The sequence below is a fragment of the Natator depressus genome, chromosome 3 (assembly GCF_965152275.1).
Source record: "Natator depressus isolate rNatDep1 chromosome 3, rNatDep2.hap1, whole genome shotgun sequence".
NCBI lineage: Eukaryota > Metazoa > Chordata > Testudines > Cheloniidae > Natator > Natator depressus.
The window spans coordinates 163646920-163666462 of NC_134236.1; the positions used below are offsets into that span (position 1 = coordinate 163646920).

A 19543-nucleotide genomic window follows, 5' to 3' on the forward strand; every position below is an offset into this window, starting at 1 on the left:
AATGACAATGGTCGAGCTGTTCACGTTCGAAAATCAGATGCTCTACATGCTCAGCAACTTCTTCCAAGTCACTGTTTGCTACATATTTCTATTAGGGGGAATTCTGATACCTGTCTTCCTCTTCCACGCAGACACAGATGGGCCAAGAGGCAGCAGAACCAATGGAGTTCACCTGTATGTAGGGACAGCAGGCCGAGAGCCCAGTTGCAGCAGCTGTTCTTTGGAAGACAGGAGAGCAGGCACAGCCAGGGAATCTGCACCAACCAGACCTTCCTGTCTTGGAGCACATGGAGCCACTGTGGATGAGCCTGAAACTGTAGTTGTTAGACACACCTAACTCCCAGTCACGGTGAATGACAGGGTTATAACAATGTGCTATTAAATAGTCAAATAAGTAGGTAATAAATGAAAGATGGCAATATTTCTTTGAAGCATCCACAGTTTACTGGATAAATAATCCATTTAAAATACAATTTTCTAGTACTGTACTAGAGCTAGCTCTCTAATCAACAACAGCAGCTCCTCAGGTTAAAAATGATATGCCTTGGTAACAAAATATGCTTTCTCTCTCTATATATATATATATTTACCCGGAAAACCATGATATATATTTTTGTTATTTGGATGAATAATGTAGTATCTTTATATATAACTTCTATTAATGCAGAGAATTAAAGAACTCCAGTATAAATAAAATAGAAAAACTATTTTGCAATGATGTAAATTTTGTGATAAAAGCAACCCAGTGCCAAATTCTGGCTGACATCCCCAGAATTTACCACCCTCCCCTCACTAGGTTGAGTAGTACTTTACTCCATGAGTAATCCTACTGCGTTTCATTGGAATTAATCATAGAATAAGGTTATACTCAACACAAGTAGGGTGGCAGAGTTTTAGTGAGTTCATTATACTGTGTGTTTTTTGGAGTCATAGGAGGTATTTCATCCTTAATTTTGAACTTCCTGCTTTTGCTGGTGTGCAGTAAAAGCCTAAAGCGAAACAGTCTAACAGTTTGAGCCAGAAGTCTGACCTACATTGCAACTGCTATTGTCTGACGGGGAAATATACTCTAGATTCTAAATTCTCTTTGCAAACCTCACACTCGGCTGACAAGAAATAACAATCACTAGAAGCTATCTGGCCACTGTTAAAGTAGTAGTAAAAAGCAGGCCCTGCAAAAAGCAGTAACATTGAATGATAAGTGACATTTCTAATGCATAATTCCCTCTTTCTACTGTAGGATTGGTCTCTAGATAAGTCCAGGTACATTGGACTAGTAGTACAGCTGCAGGATGACGAATACTGTCAGCACGAAGAAATCTTTGAGCTGGTATGAAAGTCTACAGTTTAGAGCCGACTCGTTTCTTCTTCAGCATAACTGTTTATATCATGGAGCATCCATGGCTCATCAATTTAAACTGCTAGCCCATCAGGGCAGGAATTGTTTCTTACTATGAATATGAGAGTGCCTAGCACAACAGAGGCCTGATCTCAGTTGGGGCTTCTGTACTGCAAATATTAAGGTATCCTTCACTTTGCCTCCTAAAGCCTCTCTTGGATAGTATTGTTAGCAACAGATGGATGCAGCATATTTCTTCCAAGGAGTTGGCTGCATTTAGGTTTGGAGTGAAATGATCCCCGTAAATACATGGCCAAATTCTGGTTGGCATGTGGTTCCATGCACCAGAAAATCCTCAGCCAGCAGCTGCAATATGGAGTGGAAAGTGGTTCCTCCCATTTTGGCCCCTCCACAGCATCAAAGAAGAGTGAATCTGCAGGGCCTCTGTGACAAGAACTATGGAGGAGGGGATGCATATGTAACATCAACAGACCCTCATCGGCAGGTGGAATCGAACCTGGGACCTCTGGAGCTAAATGCATGTGCTTCTACTGCATGATCTAAAAGCCCCACATGGCCCTTAGCTCAGGCTGTATCAGACTCATTAATCTTTAAGTGGTCTCGGTGCCACTTGCTGGGACAGAGCACCACACCCAGGAGATGTGTGGGTTACACATACTCCCTGATCTGGCAATAGCTGATAGACATAATCTGCAGAGGGAGGCTGTACCTATCTATATTAGTGTCTGCTGTTTGTGTGGTTTTTGGAGGGGTGGTTATATAACCACTGTCACTGGGGTATCTTTAAAAAGTTAAGAACAATAGAAGTCCAGACTATAAAGGGTTTTGTCTCCATTTTTCTGGAGCACAGTGTTACTGCTTGTGTAGAGGTTTGGATTATTTTCTCTGGGGCACTATTAAGAATAGCAATTCCTTATCAAAAAAGCGTACCTTGATCTAAACACTGTCTGGTTTGTACTTTGTCTGACCTCTTCTGCCAAGAAGTTTCACAGCCACAGCCCTACCACCAAGAATGCTTTGTTGCCATTTGCTGACTGTTGGAATCTGGGCCTATCCAGTTACGTGGTCCCTGTAAAGTGAGGGAAGATGTCTTGGTATCTCCTAGAGGGTAAGGCAGTCTCTAAAACAAACAGATTTCAGCCTATTAAGTGCCTTCTAGATTAGAACCAGGCATTTGAGCTTTACACTGAAGCAAATGGGGGAGCCAGTGAAATTGGCAAAGCACAGATGTGATGTGTTTGCACTGGGTATTTCTACCAGTAAGACATGCTCTACCAGCTTTGGCCTTTTTGAAGCAGTTGCGTCCAACCTAAGTAGAGTGAGTTGCAATATTCCAACCTGGGCATGTTTAAAGCCTGGATCACTTTGGCTAGGTCCTCACCCGAAAGGAGTGAACATGGCTGACTGGTCAAGTGAAGGTCAAAGAAGGTGTTTCTCGGCACTGTGGCAAGCTGCATGTCGAGGGAGAGTAAGGCTTCTAGCAAGACCCTGAGGCTTTGCACCACCGTGACAATCTGTGATGTTCTGGATCACTGATGATTTTAGTGTACTGGTTAGTTCCTTAAAAGTATTTTCCACTCCCTACCAGCGCTGGTTCTGTATTTCCTAAATTGAGTTTGAGCTACCGACTCTTCATCCTTTTGCTGATTTCATAGAGACATTGGTGCACCCTAGTGACTGCAGAGGCCGAGTCATTGGAGAAGACATTCAGATGAGTTGGGTGACAGCTAAGTCTATGAGGAGTACTTGTGGCATCTCAAGATCTCTCTGAGTGGTCTCAGGAAGAAGTTAACGATGAAGGGAGCAATTGAGACACAGAGGTCTAGCTGTATCAGCAGACAGATAATAGGCCTGGAGAAGATTCTCCATCAGGGCCATTTTTGTATTATGCCCTGATCTGAAACCTGATTACGATGAATCAAGGAGTCTAGCAGAAGACAGATGCTGCTGGATGCCCCCATCTTCTCAGTAATTACGTTAGCAGCAGAATGGTCCCAGCTACAGTACGGGTACGCACTAGTGGTTTTTTGTACTCTGTAACTGTTTAGTGGGTGGGACACAACACATGATACTGACCCTGTCCTGTGTGAGGGGGACTAACCCATGTAAACCTGACATAGGTCAGGTGAGTGACATTAGGAAACAAAGTTCTGTTGTCTCTTACCAGCAGTCCTGCAAGTCACACTTTTATTACTCTGTACCTTATTAATCAGTACTCTGTAAATATATCAGATTTGTTAAGTTGTTACTGCTATAATATGCTTGCAATTTGCAAAGGACTATAAGAATCCTGAAGCATCATCAATATCCAATACACTATTTCCAGCAGAAGGGTTCACTCTGAGCATTGATACTTTTGCACTGCAAACCAGTGATGGGCCCAAACCAGAACAGATCCACATTTCCCCTGAATTTTGGAAAAAAGCTGATGTGAATCTGAGCCTTAGGGCTTGTCCCTGCCTCTAAATATGTTGAAATGGAGAGGAGAACACAGGCCCTATTCTCCCTAGAACAATTCTGAGTATGTGTGTATTTGAGAACAGAGGCAGTTCATTCAAGGTGACAGTGAGGATGGCTCCAGCTGCTTAGAATAGCCCATTTTCCCTTACCAAGTGTTCAAAATCACAATCAGCATGCAGTAACTCGTTCTTACACTAGCTGCCTTCCCTCCAGCACAGACTCACTTGTCTTTTTACTCAATTACTATCTAGCAGAGTAGGTTGTTTTTCTTTAAACAAAGGGCCCCGTGGCCCATCTATCCTGCCTGGAAGGTTTAAAAATAGTCAGTAAATGTCTGCATTGGTTTGTAGAGAGGAGATGAAAGTAAGTCCCACGGTTTAGATCCTGTTCCTCTAGCCCCACCTCTGCCAGGAAGCGCTCCTGTTCCTTTGGCAAGCCCTGAAGCTGGCTTCTGACACTGAGCCCGGGGCCCAGAGAACAGAATTTCTAAACTATTCCCTGGCTGTAGAAGGAAATGAAAGCAAGTCATTTTCAAGAAAAGCAGGTTGAGCAGTCCAACCTTTTGCTCTAGAGACAAAAAAAAACAAAAACAGGAAATATACAGAGAGAAAAAGTGCAGTCAGGAAGGGAGGGGAAAGAAAGTAAAAAGAAAATTGGACATTTTGATTCGTATTGCAATCAAGTGGAAGTTCACAGATTCTAATCTCAGCCAATACAATTTAAAATAGTTAAGATACAGACACTCCAGCTAATGGATAATAGATGAATGGCAGAGACAGAAGAAACAGCAAGTTTTTAACTGAATTGGAATTCTGATGTCTTTTCTGTCTCACATCAATAATTAAAGTGAAAGCAATGCTTGCAAATTAGAACTGGAAATGCAGAGAATGATTTTGCATTGTCGACCAGTAAGAAACCTCAGAAGAAACTACGGGATAATATTAATGATCTAAACACCTGGAGTGGTGAGATTACTCTTTATAAAATTTCAGAGTGGCCCTAAGCTGTGACTAACAGACCTTTCAAGTCTAATGCCTTCAAGTACAAATTTAGTAACCACTAAATTTCAAGTAGGCACTTGTCTATTATTTTATGCTAGTGTAATAAGCAGCCATTTGATCTGTCAGTGAAAAAATGTTTGCAGCGTTGTTGTAGCCATGTTGGTCCCCAGATACAAGCGAGACAAGGTAGGTGAGCTAATAAGTTTTATTGGACCAACTTCTGTTGGTGAAAGAGACAAGCTTTTGAGTCCAACAGAGGTCTTCTTCGGGTCAAATAATGAGCAAACAACGATCAGATCAGACCAGTATGCAGCTAGGATTCATGAAGCACAGGCCTTATGGTTATTTGTGATGTCCAAGCAGCCATGAGTGGGGAGGGTATTCTGGGTGTGGGTTTCTTTCCACCTGGTAGAATGGCTACTGGGAGATACAGAGCCAGCCTCCAAGCTGCTGAATCAGCACAGGATAGCCCGGGCGAGGCGCAGGGATGTGACTTACGTGGTCACTTGCATGACTTGGCCTAAGGTCAAACCTGAGGAAGAACCAACATGTAGTAACTAGAAACAAAACTAAATCCCAACTTTTAGCCAATGTTAAATATTTTTTACTTTGTTAGTATGTGAGACTCAGGCCAAACCTGCCCTTCATTGGCAAGTTCTATAAATATGAATACACAATATAGCCTGCAATCTTAAAAGCACCCACACGTATTGAGTGACTAACTCTTTTAGGCACCTTTGAAAATCCTAGCCATAAACAATACTCTGAAAACCTATAGATTTTAAAAAGGAATAAGACCCTAACTACAGGATTTTGAAACCAACCTGTAGAATTCTAACCATGTAGCAATTGATGCTGCAGTCATTATACAGACCAAAGTCCCACTGGAGTTAATGGAAGTTTTACCTGCTCCCAGACTGAACCCTGAGCCCATAACCAGGAGTCAAATTTGATTCGCCCTGCCACATGTTTCTTTCATTCTGCACTGCAAATATACTGGAGGGCAGCATGTCTCCGATCACATCTATTCTTTAACAACAGTTTTGGATACCAACACTGGGTCCCTCCATATAGTATTACACTGGACACAGCACTAACAACTGTTCTGTAAGGAACAATGTTACATTGGCAGGCAGATGAGCAAGATGAGCTAATGATTTTCAAAATTAGCCTCCATAATGATACCCACTAATGATAAGCCAACAGAACTCAGGCTCTGAAGTGCCTAAGTTGCTCTTGAAACCGGGATTTAGGCTCCTAAGTCATTTGGACCCTTCCATATTTTACCCATGGAAAATAGGATAAGCCCAATAAATTCATAATTACTGTGGTATATGCTAGGCTCTAAACCTAAGTCAATGCGTTTAACCCTACTGGATCCTAGGTTAACACACAGCCTCTCCCCAACTACAACACAGTCAAGTTATCAGTTAGTTATTAGTTAAAAATGAAGCCAGATCTGGAAATGTATGCTCTGAGCAGAATCTCTTGTCTCTGCTCCTCTCACACACATCAAGTGGCATTATGGCTCCATTAGTAAGCAAGCCTTTGAAGCAGAAGATTGTGGGTTTGATTGTCATGTACACCCAGGCCCCTGCACACCACTCTGGCAAGGTAAAGGAGTAAATGAGAATCAGGCCCTTTGGCTTTAATTCCTACTCCAGGATATTTGGGCACATACTCCAGGCTGACCCTGATCAGGCACGGGAAGTACTGTAATAGTGGAGCTTTCCTTTGGACAAGGGGGTATACCAAGCCCCCTTCTTTTTTGCCTCTGATGGCTGCTGAGCTCTCACTGATTTTATTTGTGTTTTTAAAAGCGCAGGATAAACTCCTAGAAAAGCAGGTTCCTCTGTCGATCTATCCTCTGAACAGGGGATTGCTATTTACAAAGGGGGCCTAAGGGACCAAATCTCATTGCATTTTGATGGGAACTAGGTAGCTAACTCCCTTAGGCTCCTTTGAAAATCCCATCTACAGTGACTGCTCCATTTGCCGAATCAGTCATTCAACAAACTCTGATCTCCACGACTCCAGTGACAATCTGGATTAACGTCACTGATTTCAATGGATTTACTCCAAGTTTTCATCTGTGTAACTGAGATCAGAATGTACTTCCAAATATTTAACTCATCACTTTGTGAGGCACTTTGAGACACATCAAGCAAGAGAGGCACTATCTAAAACCACATTCACTTCCAGCCCATTAGCACAGTTCCTGTTCCCAAACTCCTTTGCTTTCCAGCTTGTAAATTCAGCATATATCATTGCAGCTAGTTGACTCAAAACCTGCTGCTTTTAGCAGTCGCTCTGCTGGTTCCAGCTCCATTCAGGACGGACTTTAAGATTTTGCAGATAACATACAAGGACCTTGTTGGCTTAGGCCAGGCCTTTCTTTCTAATCTGTTGCTTGGTGGGTTACCAGATTCTTATTTGCAGCCTTTAGAATCTTTCTTGCTATGTCTATTAAGGTTTGATTTTTACACTTGTCTGTAGAGAGACTTTTAGATATGAAGCCCTTAGCTTCTAGACTAGAACTGGATTTAGGGAGGATGATAGTAACTTATTACAGCATGTTTATCTGCAAGGTCTTCAGGGTCAGATTGTCATTTCTTTTAGGGAGGGGGCTGTGGAATACCTGAGAGGTACAGGACATGAACTTATGTCTATTACTCTGTATTGTATAATCATCTGCTCTTGCCATATTGCTGCCATATGCTGCTACCAGAGGACATCTGCTATCAAATGCTGCTACCAATAAGCTACAATGTAGTTTATTTTTAAAGCTTTTTACAAAGCCTTATACCGAAGAACATCTCTGAGGGCAATTCATCAAAGGCAAAGAGCCGCATTACAAAAATATGTCCAAAAATACCTTGAAAATGTGGTTATTTTTTTAAACCGAGGGTAAAGCATCACAGGCCTGATGCAAAGTTCTTTGTAGTCAATGGAAAGACTCCCACTGAGTTCAGTGGGCTTTGGATCAGGCCCTAAATCAGTAGTACAGACTCTCAACAGTCATGCAGAAGCAGAAAGTTCAGGGACTTAGCTGCAACACATGTGCAGCTGGTCTTGTGGTAAGTGTGGATTAGACAGAACTCTCTCCAGCCCTACCATACCACATGGCCTACCACCAAGAGGAAGAGAACTTTCCCAGTAAAGTGGATCAAGACAGGACCTCAGTTTGGAAGGGTGGAATGTTCCCTTAGACACATCAGACTTGTGACTCAGCCATTGGCAATCTATTTAAAGATCTCTTTTTCCGCATCTTTTTAGGGTCTTCTGTTCACAAGAAAGGAGGGGTGTGTGAAAATTCCAACTGACTTGCTCCCAGACATAAAGATGGATCCAACCTGCCATGTTTGGATCCAGTTTCAACTTTTGAGAGAGCTTGGACACAGGGTTTTAGTACAAGCCCATTGTAAAGACATCTAACTGCGAGTTTAGATATCCAGCTGCCCAAAACGTAGATCCTGAATACAAGCCTCTTGGTTGGTAACACCACCAGATCAGTGGATTTCTTCAAGAAAGGTGGCACTTATTCCCAGGCTGACATGCCTAGTGCTCTTCATGCTGTTTGGTGCAATATTCTGTCACTCTATATTACATCAATATACAACAGGAAGGACAAAGAAAATGTGGAAGCATCTCTCTGCATATCTTAATGCTGAGATGCGACTACTCTGTATCTGAAGGCCACATCACAAAGAACTTGAGCTCAGGGAAGGGAAACAATGGTGCAAGCCACCTATACCCCTACTCTGCTAGGAGTCTGGAGCCAGAACAGCAGCTCACAAACTGGGCAGGATCAGCTGGTGAGCGGGTGGGACCAGAGCACCCAGGATATGCACTGATCCCACACATCTAGGCAATAGCCACTAGCAGAGCTCCTACGCAGCTCCTATTTAAAAGTGCCCATCCCAATAAAGGATGGCAGTAATGTAGCTGCCTTTCTTTCCTCAAGGGTGAATGCCTCCTGTTGAAGCTGCTCCAGCCGGCATGTGGTCAAGGGGTGCAAATTGCCACCTTCACATGTGGGAATGAAGTCGCTAAAGATTTCATTGACTATATTTTCATTAAATATGAGGTTGCGCAGGGTTAGCTGGAGTTGACTCCAGTATGAAAAACCTCATAAATGTGGAAGTCTGCAATTAAGATCCAAGAGGAAAAGCTGGTGCTATGTTCACTATGCTCACAGGAGTGTTTCTCAGCTTTGTTGGTCTGCCCCATTCTTATGGGCAAGTAGGGTTTGAAAACGGACAAGCAACTTCCTATATTCGCTAATTTCCTGCGGTGACTTAGATTCCTCTCTCACCATTCCAGGCTTGCCAGCCACTTCTGGCCAGTATTTCAACTCCTCTGTACCTAAAGAGGGGGAACTTGCGCCTTAATATTTACATGGCACTTTGAAGACTTAAACTGCTATAAAATTGCTACGTATTACTCTTCCTATTAGAACTCTTGGCAATTTCAGCTAGTCCTTAGTGCCTGTTTTTCCAGAGCACAAAAACACCAATCCGTACAGCACATTGGGCAGCGTCTGCTCAGGAGCAGCCAAGCTTTGAAATAACAAGGGCTATTGTAGGTCAGGTTTGGGATGCATTAGCAGACATGTGCAGACCGGAGAGCTTAAAACAGCATCTGCTTCTGAATGTTGGGCTCATTATTATTGTTTAACACTCATATGGCAGGATCGGGCCCACTGTCCCAGGAGCTGTACAAACAAACAAACAAGACACAGGGCTATCAATTTTTCAACTTCATGAGCACAAAGTTCACTCCCAATTTTTTTTAAAGGAAAAACCCCCACATTTTGATTCCTTAGTCATCTCTATGATTTGACCAACACTCTGCTTTAGTTGAGCTAGCTACTGAACTGCAAAGGCCCAACGTAAACAAAAACAAATAAGAAAAGGAAACTTCAGCAGCGCTTAGCTTGCCTTTTAAAATTCAAGACAGGGGTTTGAATGAGACGAAGCCAGTGAAAACACAAGACACCAACACTGGCCAAATGAGGAAAAATAATGAATTTATACGAGTGAAAAACTGAAATGGAAAGAATGACAGATCTACTGCTGCACTCGGTGTGCACATAATAATCACTGATAGACCTTCCCCAGGAAGTGTTGAAATTACCATCACTGAAATGAGTCCAGCAGTTTAAAATTAAATTATCTTTCCCAGAACATTCCAATTTGGGCTTTGGCAACAACAGCTGTTTTAATGCTCTTAAATATATTTATATATATTTTTAAAAAGTGTAGTATCCTCTTTCAAGCAAGACCTCCCTCTTAGTTTTTGCGAAGTCAGACTGGACTTGTGGTCATTTTGCAGGGTCCTTTTTTCAAAGCCAATGTTCGAATTCACAGTCATCAGATTAAGCAACAAACAGGGATTCTTACAACAGCCCTGAGTTATGAATGAATGGTTATTTGTGAACTAGCCTGTCAAGACAGATGCAGTATTTGTCAGAGTAGTGTGGGTTAGATATGGTGGGAAGGAGCCAAACAAACAGAGCCAAGGTCAAAGTCATAACATTTTCTTTCTCTCTCTTTTTTTTCCCCTGTTTTTTTTCCCCCGTTTTGTTTTGTTTGCTACAGTGTTTGCTGAAATATAATGCACTAGTGAATATTTTCACTCAGCCTGCCCTATATTTTTGTCTGAAAAGCAATATCTTCTCCATGCAAGGAAAGCAAATGAATTTATAAATAAATGAGTAATAGTTTTTATAATACAAGGAAAATATAACATATTGGGCCTGATCCAAAGCGCACTGAAGTCAATGGAAAGATTCCTATTGATTTCAATGACTTTGGGGTCATAGGGAACTTGGATATGTGGTGCAATCTTGTCCAGATTAAAACTATTATTGTTATTTATTTGTATTGCAGTACTGACTGGGGAGGCCGTCATGGACCAGGACCCATTGTGCTAAGTTCTCTACAAACACAGAGCAAAGAGACAGACCCTGCCCCAAAGAGCTCAGCCTGGTGGCAAAACTTCCATTGACTTCAGAGGGAGTAAGATGAGGTCTGTAGTGAAAATCCAGAATAGTTTCAATGCACCTCACTGTGCATCATGAAACCACAGTTATAGGAAATTTCTGTTTCTAGGGGCATACCTTCCCCTCTTGCAGGAAAATGTGTATGATGGGAAAAGATGTTTTGAAAATCCCACCAGTTCAAACTCACAGGGTTGCTACAGAGCTTTCTTCCCTAGGGTGGGAACATTGGATAGTATCCACAGGATAGCACTCAGGGTGCAAACTTCACACTGGCTGGGAATTCACAGGGAAATCCAGGTGCGTCTCCCTGGGCCTCGGGGTATGACAGAGTCCATCTGCACTGCTTGCCAGACCCTTCCCCTCAGGTATATTATATGGCTCATGCAACAGCCACAGGCTTCTTCCCCTGGGGGAAGTCAATACTGTACTTCAACAAGCAGTGAGAAAGCACAAGCAGATTTCCACTTGGAACTCCACTGGGTTTGGAGGCCATCGTACTGCACAGAGAAGGTGCTTCCCAGCTCAGAACCAACTTGCAGAGCTCCTGCTGAATGTAACAAAAAAACTCAACAATTACCCAGAGGTATACACCTAGTCGTTCAGATCCAAAAGCCCAGCACACTGTCATATGAGCTAAAGGAGAACTCCTGTAGTAATTAGTAATAGCACGGTCCCTTCTCCTCTCTGCCAGCCACTAGAGGGCATCATCATTCACTCATTCATTCACACAGAGCCTGCAGCTTATATTGGGAGGAGGGGGGATATGATGCCTGGAGTTGAATGTGCTCCCCACCCCCTTGTGCAGAGTTGTGGCCTTTGAACCCTTTCCCCCTCTTCTTTACTCCCTTCTGTACCATTCAGCTGTGTTTTTGTACTTCTGGGTTTTCCCTCACAGTTATTATAGAACAGCAAGGACAGTGTAGACAGTTTTGAAGGAGTTGTTTCAAGAGGAAATGTAGCTGCTGTAGCCAGACCATTCCAGGAAACCAGTTGATAGTAATGTTGCTGTTAGGTACCTACTTGTGGATATCATAGATTTAAAAAGAAACAAACAACAGTTTGCGGTTGTAGGCAGGATGCAAACATACTCTATACAAATGACTGAAGCAAACTTTTTAGTCTAAACAAATCTGTTCAGCATCCATAACATATTATTAAATTAAAATAATACCTGGAGAACATACAATTCCCAGGCTAAAAGCTGCCCATTTAAATGTATAGCATATGGTTTCACAATGGGAATGGAAATATTTGTGCATCTTCACTAATGACTTGTTTTGTCAAGATGCACTGGGAGTTTCCTCTTAATCTGTAATGTGGAAGCATTTCTAGCATAGAGACACTTGCATAACCAAGAAAGCAAGCTGGCCAACTGGAAGAGACTCTTCAGAATAACAAAGATAATGAACAGAGAACTTTTTTTTTTTTCCTGAAAAAGACTTTTCTTGTCTTGCCTCTGCTACTGGTCCTGATGTTTAGCAATACGTTTTCTAAGCACTGTGAGGGATTTTAGCTGCATGGCTCCAAAATTCTGTTCTTACCTCTGCTAATGTCCCACAAAATCAGGTCCCAGTTCAGCAAGCTACTTAAGCTTTAATTGTTAATGGAACTATTCACATCCTTAAAGCTGCACACTTGTTTCTTGCTGAATAGGGACCTCACTGAAGAACAAATCCTAGTGTCCTTGTTTAGCTTTTGCTCAGTTCTTATACATGCAAGATACCAAATTTAAAGCGATAACATCAACCTATGAAAATATTTTACCTATTGTCCTTACAAGTGATACCTAAAATTACTAGGACTGACAAGGGTTAGTGAAAGCAAATAGTTTGTCTTAGTTTTTTTCAGTTTATTCACATTGTGTGTTTGACAGCACTTTGAGATAGTCAGTTCTGCTTTCTTCCCTCTGTAGCCATTTGCACCTTGATCCTATAACAGGCTGAAGCCAAAGGAACTTCATGTGGGTATAGGGTTCCATCTATATAGTCACTTACAGGATTTGCACTTTAGTCAGTCAGTTTCCTCCTTTATTTATGTGGGTCTTTCACACAGAAGCAGAAGACAGAAAAACATCTAAAAATGGTCACCTGTGACTGTAAAACCCCAAACTGGCAGAGGAGTAGAGGCTGGGTGGAGTACCAGACAATCTACATTTTAAAAAACTTGACTAGATTCCAAGATGATGTATCTCTTTAAGACAGATGTCAATGGGAGTTTTGTTTGAGTAGGCACTGAGACAGGGCTTCAGGATTTTGGTCCTAGGGTTTTGTGTTTTTTTGTTCTGGATGGTCTTCTGAACCCCTCTAAGAGCCTAAGGTATTCCTTCTATATTTCTTTCCCTTAGTCTCCCTCTCCTCAAATCACACAGTAACAGAATTTACCATGCCAGATCAGATTACTGAGCTCCCAAATCTGGTACTCTACTATTGGCTGTGGCCAATACCTGATGGTTCAGAAGAAAGTGAAAGACACCCAGAATGCACTTTGCCATTTGTATGATGAGGGTACATGTGGGAGGACTGATTCCTTCCTGACTTCAGTGGTGATCATCTTATGTAGAGAAGCAAGACATTTGACTACCCCCTCAGTATGTAGAATTACAAATGATACCATTGTTCATAATATTATCGTGCCCCTTTCAAAATCCATCAGCAACTTCTTGGCTCTAAAGAGCAGAGGAAGACTCATGAATGATACTCATGTTTAAGCCACCTGGCATCATTCCCACCACCTTCCCTCTACCCTACTGGAAGCCTCCACCAGTACTCCAAATTCCTTAGGAGCAGTAAGAGGCTATGGGGAAATCAAACTCCAGGGAGGTGCTGAGCACCACAGCTAGGCCACTGGGTCAACACAGTGGGGAGCTTTCAAATAATATACTCCTTTTGAGAATGCTTCCATATTTTTAACAAAATAGAAAATCCTGAAAGATTAAGTTCTGGGCTCTGCTAAATGCAAAACACACATGAGCTGCACATCAGTGGCTGTTAACATTTGGTAATGATGCAATCAGTGAAGGGGAGGCATACAGCATAGACACCGCTGTACTAGTAACTCAATTATTCTGAAGACAAGAAGTCCACATGCATATAATTACTGGTAAATCAACTCCTTGTTCATAAAACAGAAGCATGGCCTTATACCCAGCCAGTTTATAGGTGGGTTTTTTTTTCCATTGGTCAAATACTCAGCAGAATGACAGTCTATGTAATGCAATATTCATGCAATAGAGTTCATTCAAAGATAGGTTATATCAATAACTTCCATAAAATGCATGTATAGACAAGAGCTTGGCTTCACGGGGGGGGGGGGGGCCTGTATAATATTAGTATAACGTTAATGTGAAACAACTATCAAGAAATCATAATTTTTCAGGGTTTTGTATATTTTTAGTCCCACCTCCTCCAAAGATGATAGAATACTCAAAGTGATCACTTACTCTCGTAAGGGCCAATCCATCAGTTTTTACTGACTGTAATGGGAGTTTTAGATGAATAAGGAATACAGAATTGGGCCTTTATATGTTTACCACAAATAAGCCTTCCAAATCCCTGAAAACATGTCTCGTTAATTATATGTATGTATAATAAATGTCCCAGATATGTCAGATTATTATTATTTGCAATCTGTAACTGTACTGATATTACATTTCTGCAGATTAACAGTGCAATGTTTGCCATCACTAAATTGAAATAAACATTCAATTTAAATATCAGAACCTGTCTAGTCAGCAATTTTATCCCAGAGACAAAATTATCTTCTAAAATGCTCATGCCAAGGAAGGTTAAATACCTAAATATGACCTCATTTTAATAAAACCAGGACTTTGGAACTCGAAAGATAATTGTTTCTAGGCATAGAGTTTTCAAGCGTTCTATCATCTACTGTCTTTAGATTTCACATTCAATCTCCTTTTATAGATCTCTGTAAAACAACTCAATTACTGACTGTTTGGACTTTTATTACCTAACCCAAAACAAGATACATATGGATTGCTGCAGAAACCAAAGCTCAGCTGCTTTTTGAGTTTGCAAAACTAGTGGCACAAAAATAATATCAAGAAGCTTTGGAATCTATTGTCTACATGGGTCTATTATGCTTTGACTCTCTGAATTTCCACATATATTCTGACTACAAGTGTCTTTAACCTCAAATGGACTGTCAAGCAGACGCCAGATGCCCCCTTATTCCCTCAGTGCAAACTATCAGTAAACCTTAGCATAACTTTACTTTGAGCCTTAAACTAACAGCATGTGAAAAGATTAATATGAATAAATTCAAAACTAATCAGATCCCTTCTTTAAATGTTGACACAGTATTATTTATATCCCATAAATACCTTCTTGACTAAAATTCATCCCAGGAGATTGGCATCTTGCCAGTTCTATTCATATTTACGGTATTTATATAGTACAGTTGGCCAAGGATAATATTTAAGACAAAATATGCCTTAGGGTATATACAATATCTCTTATAGTTTTCCTTTTACATCTCCTCATTGCTAAAAATATTTAGTCTGAACTGTATAAAATGCCTCACAAAGACCTATCAGCAATCTGCAGTGATATACAGCTGACTATGAGTATAATTAGAGCATATTTGTAATACTTGGGCTGTAGTCAGTTACTGAACGCTAACAACTTTGTGGTTAAAAACTCAACCACTGATCTTTCCCATGCCTTCATCTCAGCAGCTTTTGACCTTCAATGCATTCATATTGATCTCCTTCTTCTTCCTCATCACTGTCCCAGCGGGATCAGGAACTGCAGAGTTATGACAATTATTCAGTGAAGTCTAGGAGAAAGTGCAGCCAATGCTGCACTTTCAATTTGTTTGTTTAAAATATGGTGGAGCAATTCCTTCCTTTCTGTCTTTTTTGGAAAGGTTCGCTGAATCCAGTATAACTAGAGAGCAGTGGAAAAACAGTTAACCTACTTACTATGATGTTAACCACGGCACTTGCACAGTAGTATTGGATCTGTTGCTAAATGGCCTTCTGATCCCAAACTTCTGATGCACTCTGTTGGTAGATACCTGAAGTCTACTTTGTGCTGCCAAAACCCTTACTAATACTTTAGCACTGTTCCGGCTTTTGACAATATTTTAAAAATAGACCCTCTTTTGTCAACTTTGATGTCACATACTTCAGATATTTTAATTTTCTGACAAGTATACGGCTGGATTTGATCATAGTAACTCTTTGTGTGATTTTCTTTGGGGGGAAAAGGGGGCAAATCTGTGGTCAGGATCAATGCACCTTGCCTTCAACAACCCTCTATTACATGTTCATACCCATATACCAAGGAGTTGCTACTACTTCCTATGGCCTTTGTTAGTAAATACTTGCTACCAGGCTCAGGGCATGAGGTGTTGGGTCTCAAAACAAAGTTCTGACTTTCACCAAAATACCAGCAAGGATGGTGTGGCAGTGAGGGTGTGGGTGTGTGTTTTGAAGGAAAACTGCCACGATTTCTACGTTCTGTCTCAATGTTATTGCTACAAATTACACTGAAGCTTTTGCGCATACCCACTTGGCTCCAATATACATAAAAAAATCTTCCTTCCCCCAGGGTAACAAGGGTGGAGTATATTTATCCTAGCTGTTATTGTAATTACAATAATAAAATGGCTTTGACTGCGAGGATGTCCTGTACCTGATGGTGTCATTTAACAGTAAAAGAAGAAAAAGGCAGCTGCAAAGAGTGGGGTGCAGACACTTTGGCTGGCATCATGGGACTATCGCATGCAAGACACAGCAAGCTATAAAGCTACAACTTGTTAAACTAAAAATAAATAAAAGAAAATGCAATTAGAAACTCTAGGATAAAGTTACCAAGATGGCTACATTATCTATTTAAGCAAGAGGTATGTACTTTTCAAAAACAGACAGCAAATATATAGGGCATCAAGTGGAGGGTGGGAGAAGAGGGAGCGAAATGAACAGATTAGGCACTGGAGTTTCGGATACACTGATGGTGAAGTTATGTTTTTCTCTCTCTGGTATTTAACCTTCCTTGGCATGAGCAGCTAGTTTGGTTTTTTTTAAGGACTTTTATGCTTTTCTGCACACCCACCGCCGCCGCCACCAAAAGAAAGAGGCATGTTATGATGATTTGTATTCATTATAGGTGGGATCTGAGGAGATACCAGCACATAACATTTTTCCCTTTTATTGTTCAGAATGAGATGTGTATCATCAGTGTCATTCAAAAAAATAGCGAAGGGCAGAAAAATGAGAGGGGTTCCAGGAACCTGGCACTAAACAGAAGGGAGAACTTCTTTGTACCTAAATTAAAGGCACCATTAATTGGAAGGGTGGCTATTAAACTGCAAACAGAAGGGAGAGGTCTCTGCAGTTGTCCTTTCTTAGGGTACCAATTTAAGTAGAGATCTTGAGAATGATGTTCTGGGGATTGGGGAGTTGGCAAGGATAGAGAAAGAAGCCTGGGATTCTTTTTTTTAAACACCTTTTTTGAAAAACGCAGGGATAGATTGAGGCAAATTGAGGGGAAGAACAGCTGTGGAAAGAGATAGGGTCGTTTTAGAGAGGGAAGGGTGTGGGGGTGCAGCACGCCCAGGTCCTTAGGGGCACACACAGTGACGTGTGTGATGAGTTTGAGGGAGAGGGTGAGAGGAGATCAAACATAGCAGATCTGCAAGCAACCGACAACCTCCCCTTCCCCCCCAAAAAAAGTATGAAAAACGAACTAAGAAGATGAGTGAAATGAACAGATAAGGGGGGTTAGGGTACATGGGGCAGGTATTTCAGGGCACTGGGCACTGCCAAGGCTGGGGGGGGGGTGAAATCACACACACACAGAGGACTTACTTTCGGGGTAAAAAGGCAGCATGTCTATTTTGTAAACCTCTTTGGCATAATACTCCTCATCGCTCCTCTCCCTTTCGCAAGTGGCGGCTCTGTGGTTGGCTTTCTCCTGCAGCAGGTCCCTGGTGCTGTTGTAGATGGAGATGACCTCCGGGGGCACCTCCTCGGGCTCGGGGTACTCTTCAGGGGGGCTGGTGAGCTTCAGCTTGCTCAGGATCTGCCCTCGGATCGCCTCGATCCTCTTGCGCATGAACTGATCCATGTCTAGGGTACTGCAGGTAGACAGGCTGAGCGCCACCGTGGCCAGATCCAGGGTGAGCACCACGCTCAGGAGATAGCAGTGCATTTTCGGGTTTAAACCCAGCGTCCCAAAAAGAGTGACTTGGAAAAGAAGGGGATGGGGGGGTGCAAAAGAGGGGAAGCAGCTGCGGTTGGAAATGCAACCGGGTTGCCAGGAAAAGGCAACGGGGGTGCAAATGAAAAACGCCCCCGGGTTACCCAGGCGAGTTGCAAAGAAAGCAGGTCGCTACCTCTGCATCAGCCTCCAAACTGAACAAATATGGGGGGGGGGGATTTTAACCAGCCCCCACCGCGGCGAGAGCCACTAGAGGAGAGTTTCCCGAGCGAGCCGGTGTGGCGGGGCTGGCCAGGGAGCAGCGCTCCTGAAGCCGGAGGGCGAGCGGGTGGCAGCCGGGCGCTCAGCTCCGGGCTTCTGCTCTGGGCTCCTCCAGCGCCACGCACGGGACGGGACGGGACGGGAGAGGGGCGATGTCAGGGGCGGGCTGGCGGCGCGCGCTGAGCTGAGCTGAGCCGCTGGCCCCGCGCTGCGGAGCTGCACCAACACACGCAGCAGCTGCGAGCAGAGCGAGCCGCCCCGCAGGCGAGAGGGCGCCCACGTGTGTGTGTGTGCGCGCGCGGGGAGAGTCCGGGACGCCCCGGGGCTGGGTGGGGGGCTCTGCTCTTCGCTCCTTCCTGCGGCGCTGATCCTGCCGCCGGCACCCCGGGCTGCCTGCACCGACCAGCCCCCCTCTCTTGCGGTGCAGCTTCCCCGGCGCCCTCCTCTTCCTCCAAAAAAAGCCAACCCAAGCCACAGTCAACAAGCCGGCGCTGCTGCTGCTGCGGCGGCGGCGGCAGCCTCCTGTGGGTCGCGAGCCCGGGCGTTCAAAAGGTGCTTTGCCCCTTTCTCCCTCGGGGGCACCTCTCCCCCCTGGCTTGGTTTCAGTGCTTGCCACGCACGGCCCGATCCGCGCAGCTCCTGCTTTACTTTATCTGCAGCCCCGTTAGTCTCTCTCTCTCTCTCTCTCTCTCTGTGTCCTCCTGCCTCCCTCCCTCGCTCAGCCCCGTTGCTTTCCTTGCGAAGAGGGAAACTTTGCCAGCAGATAACATCACGCTCTTGCAGGGAGAGGGAGATTTATAAGGTCTCCCTGCACCACGTGTTTGCCTCCCAACAAAATGACGTGGTGGGATTGCATGGAAGAGGATTCCTCTCGCGTTTCCCTCACCCCGGCTCCTTAGTCCCTCTGTGCAGCAGGCAGGGGCCCCGCCAGCCAGCATTAGCGGTGTATACGCTTCAAGGTGCCGCACCGTGCGGGGTAGGAGAGAAGGGGAGGGGGGATGCGAGCTGAAAAGCCAAAGCAACTCTTGCCAGGCTTGCTTGGGGTTTACTGTTTCTTGAGCCTGTTATTAATGTCATGGAGCCAAATCGCACCACGGCTTTCAACTGTGTTGCAGGCAATTGACTGGCACCCGCGATAGGGGTCACTGTCATGCCTGCCCCACCTTTTGTGGAGCTCTGTGAGATATTTCTATTAGAAAAGTATGTGCAAATAATTATGGTTCATTATTAGATTAGGCAGCAAATTTGGCCCATTGTTTTAAGTCAGCAGAAGGTA

At 43.3% G+C, this 19543-nt stretch overlaps 1 protein-coding gene across 1 annotated transcript in view; it reads right to left on the reverse strand.

The window, feature by feature from the left end:
* TGFB2 (transforming growth factor beta 2) overlaps window positions 1–18212 on the reverse strand; it is a 70471-nt gene extending 52259 nt beyond the window's left edge. Inside the window, exon 1 of the mRNA XM_074949246.1 lies at window positions 17655–18212. Within this exon, the coding sequence (XP_074805347.1) occupies window positions 17655–17997 (343 nt within the window). The 5' untranslated portion in view covers window positions 17998–18212. The remainder of the gene's footprint in view (window positions 1–17654) is intronic.
* Between the last annotated feature and the right edge of the window lie 1331 nt (window positions 18213–19543).